Below are 10,615 nucleotides of genomic sequence, written 5' to 3'. Positions count from 1 at the left end.
TTGCAGTACTCCCCCATCGCGTTCCATTGAAGACCCATGGGATAAAGCGGCCCAACTGCAAGATGCTCTGACCCAAGACGGTTACAGGCTGTGTAGAGGAAGATCACGTGATCGGCCCAGTTGTAAAAACGTGTTCCAATCACTATCCAAATAAAAAATAGAAAAGTGATTGAAACGGACATCAAAGTGAGAGTAGTAGGAGAGGAGACTTCTCATACAACATGAGAAGTCTTTTTCCTTTTTTTTATATAAAACAGACGGATTGGTTCATTTTTTTTTTTTTGCATGTTGATGAGAGTCCGCCCGCTTTACCACTTCTATTGTAACGTACCAAAACTTGACCACAATTTAAAATAAATTAACACTTCAAATTTTAATTATTAAAAAATATATAGAAACTTAAAGGTGGACTAAAATATTCAGACTAGCCTAGTAAAATTTTCTTATTTGAGAATTGTAGAGAAACACTAATAACATTTATAATAAAGCTCTATTTTTAATATATATATATATATATATATATATATATATATATATATATATATATATGTATGTGTGTGTGTATGTTACAAGCAAGAATTAATATTTCAAAGGAGAGTAGTGACTAAAAAAAATATAATAATTACTTACCAATTTAATTTAATATGTATAAGTAAATCAAGCCTATAAGATAAAATCTAACAACTCACAATTTTAGTAAAATGTGTGTGTGTGTGGGGTGGGGGAGGAAGAAGAAAGGAAAAGAAAAAAAAAAGTGGGTTATTGAAAGGACCTATAAATTTGAGTGATTTTTGAAATAGAGATTATATCTTATTCTTTTAGTTTTTTATGTTAAACTTAGTATCAGATCACAATACATCTTTCTTTCTCCCACTATACTCAAAAAACTGGAAGCCTTTCTCTCATTTTTCCCTCGGTTTATGTCGCGATCCTTCAAAAAAAAATGTCACCACCATCTTTACCTTCCGACTTCACGCTTTAACCTTTGAAAATCTAGTGCGCGCGCTCTCTCAATTTCAGAAATTTCTCGCGAGGTTCAACATAGGAAGAGCTATTTGCATGTAGGAGAAACTTGCAGTGTCTCAGTTTGAGTATTGCTCCTATTAGAAGGAAAAAGAGAGAAACTAGAAAATATTGATTTCATTGATTTGTGGTGATTAATTTGTACAATGATTGAGCTCTTATATAGAAGAGCATATATAGAAGAGCATAACAGAAAAGAGAAAGATCTAGAATATCACTGAAATACTAAACTACCCTAATACCTAATATCTAATACTCCCCCTCAAGATGGAGAGTGAACAAAAGAGAACTTCCATCTTGAACAAGAAAACATAATAACCAAATAACATGAGCATCAGCCAGTAAAGAAACAGTGCTGGAATGGACATCAGCTAAAATGTGCTGGGATGGAAATTCAGCAAAGGAAGGAAGGGCTGGGATGGACATCAGCAACCTAATATGAACTGCCGGGATGGACATCGGCAAAATCAACTATTCTGAAATGAAATTCAGCAACATGATCAATGCTCCCCATGAATAAGAAGCCAAAATAAAGCCAAAATAATGGCAAAAATAAACCAAATACAAGACAAATCAGATTGCAATAACACCACAAACATAAATCAGCAAACAGTTAGTGTGCAACAAATAACCCAGAAATAAAATCTGAGTATTGCAACAACAAAGAGAGAAGGAGGCTGTCAACACGACGGAGATCTGAAGAATAGGAACAGACATGATGAAGATCCATGGAGGTCCAGACGAAGACAGGAGCGACGCGGCTCGGTGGTTGACAGGTCGCACGAAGACAAGAACGAGAAATAGAACAGCCATGAACGCTGAACAGTGACACGACGCCAGTGGAGGAACGATGGCAGAAAAAAAAAATAGAGAAAAAATAAAACAAATCTAAGATCTAAGAACAGGGATGATGGGAAACAAAAAGTGCAAAAAATTAAAATCAAATGAAACAGATCTGAAGGAAGAAAAAAAAATGCAGCAAACAGATCTAAAATCAGATGTTCACAAAATCACAGAGTTAAGAGAGAAACCCAATATAGAAAGAGAAAAGAAAAGAGACACGGATCTGGATGAAAATAAAAATAAAGAGACACAGATCTGTGGGAGAGAGAAGGAAGAGAGTCTCCGGCGAGGGAATGCATTGAAGCGGCGACAAGGGAGGAGAGTGGTTACGAGATGAAGACTGCGAAGACGAACGGCTGAGACCTGAACCAGATCTGGTTCCGACGAACAGGAACATGAACTCAAACAGCAAGCACGATGGTCCAAAAAAAAACGGAGACGAAGGACAGCAAGGTAGTGACTTGCTCGCGAACCAAAAATAGATGAAGAAAGAAAAAAAATCTGGAAAATATTAGACACAGATTGCAAAGTAAGAAGGTGACTCGCAGATCTGGAAAATATTGTAAGGAGACTGAACAACCACCATCAAAGGCGGAGAACAACCGCGAAAATCGGCGGCGGTAAAGCACCGGAGAAGAAGGTTCGAGACTATGGGACGAGACGCACCGGTGATAGACATAAACTCCCAAAAAAAGAGTAAAGGAGAGGAAGGAGAACACATATAACGATTCGATCTGGAAGAAAAAAAAATAAATTCTAATGATAAAAAAAAAGTTCATAGATCTGGATCAGATCCAGAAGAAAGGAAACAAAGAAAAAGAAAGAAAAAAAAAATAGTGATTGCAGCGGAATCTTCATTCATGGAGGATAAAAATGCTCTGATACCATATATTGATTTCATTGATTTGTGGTGATTAATTTGTACAATGATTGAGCTCTTATATAGAAGAGCATATATAGAAGAACATAACAGAAAAGAGAAAGATCTAGAATATCACTGAAATACTAAACTACCCTAATACCTAATATCTAATAGCTCCGATTTCACCATAATATACTAGAAAGACTTGAAGTTAAATCAAATTTTAGGATGAAACTATGAAATTTGATTCTAATTTTTTTCTTCCTCCCTTGCATGTGTTGTTAATCTTAAATGAGGACTGATGTTCTGATACACATGTTGTAAAAAGTGGAAAAAGATGTTTGAGGGTGTAGTTGAAGAGCTCTTGAGGTTTACAATCTTATAAACATTTAGTTTATCATGTTTTTAAGGCTAATATCACATTAATTATATAGTCAAAGATATGAAAACATAGGATTATTTGATTAAAAAGGTTGAATTAGGAACTAACATAACTGATTCTTACTTGTTTTGAAGGTAAATTGATGTAAATTGAAGTAAGAATTAAGTTAAAGGACTTGCAGTACAAGATTGAAGATTAAGGAAGTCCATAAAGTGTGTTTCAAGAGAAAATTCAAGACTTAGGAAATAACTAACTCTTATGGAAGAGTGCGCTGGAGCGTGCTAACACAAGGCATGATGCAAAAATTCTCCTTCGAAGAGCGTGCTAAAGCGTGCTCCTGAGCGTTTTAGCACGCTCGCACGATTTTGTATATATTTCTGGAGCACTTAAGCATGCTAATCAGTGCTTTAGTGCCCTGTTGCAATTCAACTCAGGCCCAATTTGTGGAATTAACATAGGGCACGGATCTTACACATACAAAAGGGATTTGAAAACCAATTAAGGACTTTGGAACGATTTTGAAGTGTTGAATCTGTTTTGGTCATTGAAGCGTGTCCTTATGCTTTGGAGCACATGAGGCAAGTGGAATTCAAGAATACACTGGGAACTTTGAAAATTCACAACACCATCACACAAATGGAGTTTGGTAAACTTTATCGTTTTCTTGTGTTTTTGAATTCGTTATGCTAGACTAAATTTCTTTATAATTAGGATTAGATAGAACCTAATTGAACCTTTATGATTATGGATTAAATATTTATTGTAATTTTCTTTTTTATATTGCATGAATTTATCTATTCTTAGTGTCGTTTATGAGTTTGATCTTGTAGAATAGTTTAGGGTGATTGTATGACAATAGAGATGTGGGTGCATGAACCTTGCATGATAAATTCATCGTAATCCTTATGATTCTAGGGATAGTCATAAGATTTTATGCAATCTTTATGATTCCTAATCTTATCTTCTTAGGGAAAAGATGGGGAATATTCTTTCAAAATTATAAAGAATTTGTGTGCCAAAGGATTGAATCCTAATTAATTTAGAGGAATCAATTGATAATATATTAAGGGATATTACTAAAGGGTTTAATTCATAACATAAAAAATAAAAATGAGGGGAAATCGAAATCCTAAGAGCATTTCCTATGATTGTCAAAACAACCTTCAAATTACTTTATTGTGTTATTAATTATGTTATTTTGTTATTGCTAGTTTTAAATTTTAATTCAAACATTCTCATCATTGGTTGTCCAAATAAAGCGAAAATACTAAACTAGTAATTGAAATTTTAATCCTCGTGGGAACAATCTCATACTCCAATACACTTAATTAATATTATAATCGATGCACTTGCCAAAGTTGCAATAAATTTTTAACGCAGTTGTTGGGATCAAATATTTCAACATTAGTAATAACTATAGACTCTTTAGATTGGACTTTTATTTTATGTTACTTAAATTCTATTTTTGATATTATATTTTAGTTTTAGTTTATTTAATTCTATTTTCTAGTTTATGCAACGCTCACCCCGTCCTTGCAATTCGATCTAGAAATAGAGAAAATCCCAAAAAAGAAAAAAAAAACACTAAAAAAAAAGAAGCAAAGAGAAGCATCAAGTTCGACTTTGCCAAAGGAAGAAACTACGACAGAAAATCTATCTGCACCTCCTAAACCGTTGATTCACTCCATGCTTTCTTAGGGCCACGTCAAGTATTATAAAACCGAATATAGCTGCAAAAAACTTTGAAATCAAGCCAATGCTACTTTCAGTGGTCCAGCAAAATGAATTTTGAGCCGACGATGTAGAAGACCTTCATCTTGACAAATTCTTATTGAATGGTAGGGGTGTGCAAAAAAATTAGTTTACTTGCCCTGCCCTTGACCTGACCCATAAATATCTATATTTTTTGAACTGGTTTAAATACTGACTCACTTTTATTTGGGTCAATTTTAGACCTGACTTGTTTTAATATTGACCTATTGACCCAAAACTTGACCAATACTCATTATGTGAAAAAAAAAAGAAAATCACAATTACATTAAAAGAAAAGTTTTAACGTAAAACAATTACGTCAAAAAATTTTACGAAAAATATTTCCATAAAAAAATTTCGCAAAATTTTTTTATCAAAATTTGTGACTAAAAACATTTCTGTAAATAAATTTGACGGAATTTTTTTTTTTTTGTCAAAATTTTTTACGAAATCTAAATTTCGTCAAAATATTTCACAAAAAAATATATTCATCAAAAAATTCGACGAAACACATTTTCATCGAAATTTTTTGACGAAAAAAAATTCATCAAAATTCCTTACAGATTTCAAATTTCGGCAAAAGTTTTCGACGAAAACAGTTTCAGTAAACTTTTTGACCAAAAAAAATTTCGTCAAAATTTTTAGCTAAACACATTTCTACCGAAAATTTTCGACTAAATATTTTGTTAAGTTTTTTAATAAAAAATATTTCCATCAAAATTTTCAACGGAACACATTTCTGTAAAATAATTTCGTAAAAATTTTTGACAAAAAATATTTTGATAAAAATTTTAACGGAAAAAATATTCTGTCAAAATTCTTTAGAGAATCTAAATTTCGTCGAAAGTTTCAAATGAAACATTTCCCTCAAAACAATATCCATCAAAAATTTGGACGCAACACATTTCCATCAAAAAAATTTGACGTAAAAATATTTCATCAAAATTCTTTACAGATTTCAAATTCCGACGAATGTTTTCGACGGAAAAATTTTCGTTAAAATTTTTGACAAAAAAAAATTTCGTCGAAATTTTTAGCGTTCCATCGAAAATTTTCAACTAAATGTTTTCGTCAAGTTTTTTGATAAAAAATATTTCCATCAAAATTTCTACGGAACACATTTCTGTAAAAAAAAAATTCGATAAAAAATTTTGACGAAAAAAATATTCTGTCAAAATTCTTTAGAGAATCTAAATTTCGTCGAAAGTTTCGAATGTAAACATTATTCTCGAAACAATTTCCGTTGAACGAAAAAAATTCCGTCAAAATTTTTGATAAAAAATTTTTGTTTAAAACATTTGATGGAAGAAATCATTTTCGTCAAAACTTTTGACGGAAACTAAATTTCGATAGAAAATTTATTCTTGTAAAAATTTTCATTAGAGAAAAAATTGTGTTTCTTTTCGACAAAAAGTATTCCGACGAAAAAATAATTTTGTGACGAAATTCTCGTCATTTGCAATGTAGAAATTTCGACAAAATTTTGTAAGGAAACCAAGTCAAAAATAAGTCAGGTTAGATTTGACCCACTTCAGAAACCAAGTCAGACCCACTTTAGAAACCAAGTCAGGTCAGATCCGATCCAGTTCTGAACTAGTTCAACAAAATCTAAATCAAGTCAAACCTGACTTGAATCAAATTAAAGCGGGTCGGGTCAAAATACCTAACCTATAAAAATCAAGTTGGGTCGAGTCGGACAAAAACCTGACCCGACCTGACCCACGCACAGCCCTAATGAATGGTGTTTCAGATGATGCCATTCGTTTAAGGCTTTTCCAGTTCTCCTTGAAGGAGAAATCACTTCGTGGAATTAACAACCTACAGGCAGTATCACGTCAAGGAATGATCTAACTGTTAAGTTCTAATCCACGTTCTTCCCAATGACGAAAAGCAACCAATTGGTAAATGAGATCATCAATTCCGTCCAACCAGAAGGAGATGGGAGAGATTTAAAGATTTACTAAGGAGATGCCCTCAATATAAGCTTTCTTTGAGACAAAAAGTGTGAATCTTCTTCAATGGAATAACTTCATTATCAAGAATGGAGTCCATGGCTTCTTTGGAGAACGAAAGTACTTCAGCCCAACCCAAAGAGTTTTTCAATTGGAAAACAATGATGCAATGTTGGCTCAACAAAAAGTCTTATCTCAACAAATAACAAATCTCATAGCTATATTCGAGAAATCCCAAGTTTCTGCTATTCAAGCACAACAGCCAATTTATGAATATTGTGGAGGTAAGCATGCCAGCAACAATTGTGATGCTCTTGGGGGAACGGAGACAACTCAAGTAGACGGGGTGTGGTACAATCTGAGGAACCAAGGCAACGCTTAGAGGGGGCACCTACAATCCAAGGTGGAAGAACCACCCCGATTTCTCCTATAAATCATCATATCAGTTGCAACCACCTGCTCTAGTGCAACAACCTCCCCCTCAACAAAGTACTACTTCAGAATTAGAGAGAGCACTGGCACAACTCTTAAAGACTACCTACATACAAAGACTAATACTTGTAGAGAAGATACATCTTCCTTCATGCAAGAAACCTGGTCTGCATTCAGAAATCAAGAAGCCTTTATAAGGAATCTTGAGACACAAATCAGGCATTTGTCAAGGCAGATAGTTGAAAGAGCTCACGACATTTTTCCAGGAGATACCATCACCAATCCTAGAGAGCAAAGTAAATCCATCACCAGTAGGAGCAGAAAAGTCATTCAACCCGTAGAAAAACCCTATGGAGAGAAGAAAAGTGATGTGGAACCCATGGTTGAGGAGGAGAAGAAGGAAAAGGCGAAGGAAATTGATAGACATCCAGAGAAAAAGTAACTCCACACACATCCCCCTTCCCTTTCCATCCTTTTCTCTTCACTCAAGATCTTCCAAAGATAGCATAAAAGGGGGTTCATTGAGAAAAAAATAATCACAAAATATTCCTCCATGCACATAAAAAGAGGAGTGAAGTGTATTATAGAGGACCCTACAAATTTGAAATAAACCCATTTAGCATCATCGCTCTTGAAAAGTTTCAATTAAGTTTTCATCTTCCAGGTTGCCTAGCATTATTTACCCAACAAGGATTTTAGAGAGTCCACAGAGCAGTGGATGGAGGAGCAAAAAATACGAGATATTAAAAAAAAAGATATAATATATATCAAAATCCTTAACTTTTAACAACTCAAAGATCAAAGCAAAGCCTTGAAAGATATTCAAAATTGATCAGATTTATCAGATTTTTATGTCTTGACCTTGAAATATTTGAAACAGAGGCTTCTACTAACTTATATAGTAACTCTGTCCATCAATGAGAACTGAAAATTCAAATCTCACATTCCCGCAAATGCCTTCTTCGCACCACTAGAAGATCCAGCTGGTATCACTTTCAACACATTGAATCTCACTGTCTTTGAGATTGGCCTATATATATGGCACAAATAAAGGCAATCAGATGATTAAATATATAATAAACAAAAGTTTCCCACTGCAATAAACAATTAAAGATTTCTCCTATAAAAATTTAACCTGCATTGACCAATAATAACGTGATCTCCTTCCTTCACACGAAAACAAGGCGATACATGTGCAGGAATATTTGAATGTCGCTTCTCATATCTAAATATACAAGCAAACAAAAAACAGATAGTTATCGGAGTATGCAAATATAACCAAAACTGCTCACACAGGTATGAAAGGGGAATACCTCTGATACTTCTTTATAAAATGAAGATAATTCCTCCTAACGATAATAGTCCTTGTCATCTTAGCACTGTGGCAAGTACCAGCTAGGATACGACCCCGTATGGAAACATTGCCAGTGAAGGGGCACTTCTTGTCAATATAGGTTCCTGTATTAAAAAAAAAAGCCTTGGTTTAGAAACATAAGGGAGACAAGTGACCATATATAAATACACGGAAAAAAACACTTCATGTGGAATAAAACAAGAATGTGAAAATTATGACATGAGTAATAGAACAAGGGTTTGGTGTTTGTCATTTTAAATGACATAAGTTATGTCATTTTAGGAGAGAGATAGACACAGAAAAACGGAAATCATGGGAGAGAGAAAGTGGGTGTTTTTTTAATTTAAAATTCAAATTTTCTGTGTCTGTATCTCTCTTAAAATGACATAACTTTATGTCATTTAAAATGACAAACACTTTTCCCATAGAACAATGAGCTTTAATAAAGATACTGAGGAGCACAATCTTGTTGCTCATAATCTTGATTGCTAGATTACAACACTTAAATGACATAACACCTTCCTATCTACATTATCTTAAACAAAAAACATGGGCGTATCCATAAATAGACCAATCCTTGGTTCCTATAACACAATGTCCATCACATTATAAACTTCAGTCTCCACATCTCCTCAAAATGCTTGTTTAAGCACCAACGAAAAACAACAATGTAAACTGCAGTTCATGAGCAAACAACCACCTAAAAAAATACTATTGAATATATCACCTAACATCATACCTCAAGAGATATTATTTTCTCAGTGTGCCTCACTCAATGAACTACTTCCCTGGAATCCTAGGACATCAAAATAAATGCATCATCTAGGCATACAAATTCCCCAAAAAAAAATAAGGGTTAAATTTTCAACTCTCATCTCCGTCCTCAGCATTCACCTCCTAACTAATGTACGGAACGCTTTATTAATTATTATATACCAAGTATTACTAAAGTTAACACTTTCCGCACAGACAACAATTATACCAACATGACAACAAAACTTCATAAAATCTTGCAAGTAAAAGAAATGACTAGGATGCAACAAGCGATAGGACCCCATATCGGAAGATGGCTCTAGAATTAAATAAACCAGCACCCCACATTCTCAAAATTTTATCTTTATATTAAAAATTAACGAAACCAACATTCATCAGTCATAACAATAAGATGAAAGACATTAAATCTGAAAAGAGCACAGTACAGATAGTTTATCTGATATATAAAATTAGAGTGAATATACCTTCAATGGCATCCCTGGGAGTTTTAAATCCAAGCCCGACGGATTTCCAAAAGCGATTCCCACCTTTTCCAGGTCTCTTTCCCTTCCCAGTTTTCTTAGAGCTTCAAAAAGCATCGGGAGAGAAAGAAAGGGAAAAAAATCACCAACAAAACAAAACAAACAACCCCACAAAAAAAACGAAGATTAATCGAGTAAATGAAGAATTTTTCACGTAACAGTATACCTTAGAAACACTTTAGGTTGCTTCAGAAAAGCCTTCTCGGTCTGCAAACCAAATTTAACAAAAAAAAAAAAAAAAAAAAAAAAGGAAATTATATATAGTCAATGGAAGACCCAAAACCAGACCAATGAACCATTGATGTTAGAGGTAACAAACTTGTTCAGCCATGGTTGGGGCTCTCTTTCAAAGGGAATTCGCTAAGCTTGCCGCTGCAGATGATGTTTAGTAGCCAGCCGCACCCAGAAACCCTAATTATTCATGCCGAGTCTCGTTTTATAACACTTACTTTCTTTTCCATCTTTCATCTTCTGGGCTTTACTTAGTGGGCTGAATTAGATTGCCTGAAATTGTAGAAGGCGTTATTTTTACCTTTTGAAGCCCATAATAATTGCATAAAACCCAAAATAAGAAACGAATTACATAATTATAAAATGTTTTTCTTCATAAAAATTTAGCATGAGTTTTATTCATAGATATATTAATGAAATTTGGGGACATTGCATCTTATGTAGACAAATTGTACAGTTACTGATTTCGTTGGGACAAATTTAGAGTTT

At 33.8% G+C, this 10,615-nt stretch overlaps 1 protein-coding gene across 1 annotated transcript; it reads right to left on the bottom strand.

Annotated features, from left to right (window-relative positions):
* Positions 1-8,002: 8,002 nt before the first annotated feature.
* Positions 8,003-10,331, bottom strand: LOC133296238 (small ribosomal subunit protein uS17-like). The gene is made up of 6 exons (XM_061495185.1): positions 10,215-10,331; positions 10,062-10,102; positions 9,839-9,939; positions 8,560-8,704; positions 8,382-8,471; positions 8,003-8,276 (listed from the first exon to the last, which is right to left on the bottom strand). Exons 1-6 carry the CDS (start codon positions 10,224-10,226, stop codon positions 8,186-8,188), a joined length of 480 nt encoding a protein of 159 aa, XP_061351169.1. The 5' UTR covers positions 10,227-10,331; the 3' UTR covers positions 8,003-8,185.
* Between the last annotated feature and the right edge of the window lie 284 nt (positions 10,332-10,615).

Source organism: Gastrolobium bilobum, unplaced genomic scaffold (genome assembly GCF_033153095.1).
Source record: "Gastrolobium bilobum isolate Gb01-03AN ecotype WA unplaced genomic scaffold, APGP_CSIRO_Gbil_v1 utg3726, whole genome shotgun sequence".
Lineage (NCBI taxonomy): Eukaryota > Viridiplantae > Streptophyta > Magnoliopsida > Fabales > Fabaceae > Gastrolobium > Gastrolobium bilobum.
Note: the sequence above shows the minus strand (reverse complement) of the source record. Positions and strands in the feature narration are given on the sequence as shown.

Excerpts from the sequence above, each read along its gene's own strand:
- LOC133296238 (XM_061495185.1), bottom strand. Across the intron at positions 9,940-10,061 it reads CAACCTAAAGTGTTTCTAAG|CTCTAAGAAAACTGGGAAGG; the intron begins GTATACTGTTAC and ends TGCTTTTTGAAG. Across the intron at positions 8,277-8,381 it reads GTTATTATTGGTCAATGCAG|GCCAATCTCAAAGACAGTGA; the intron begins GTTAAATTTTTA and ends CCATATATATAG.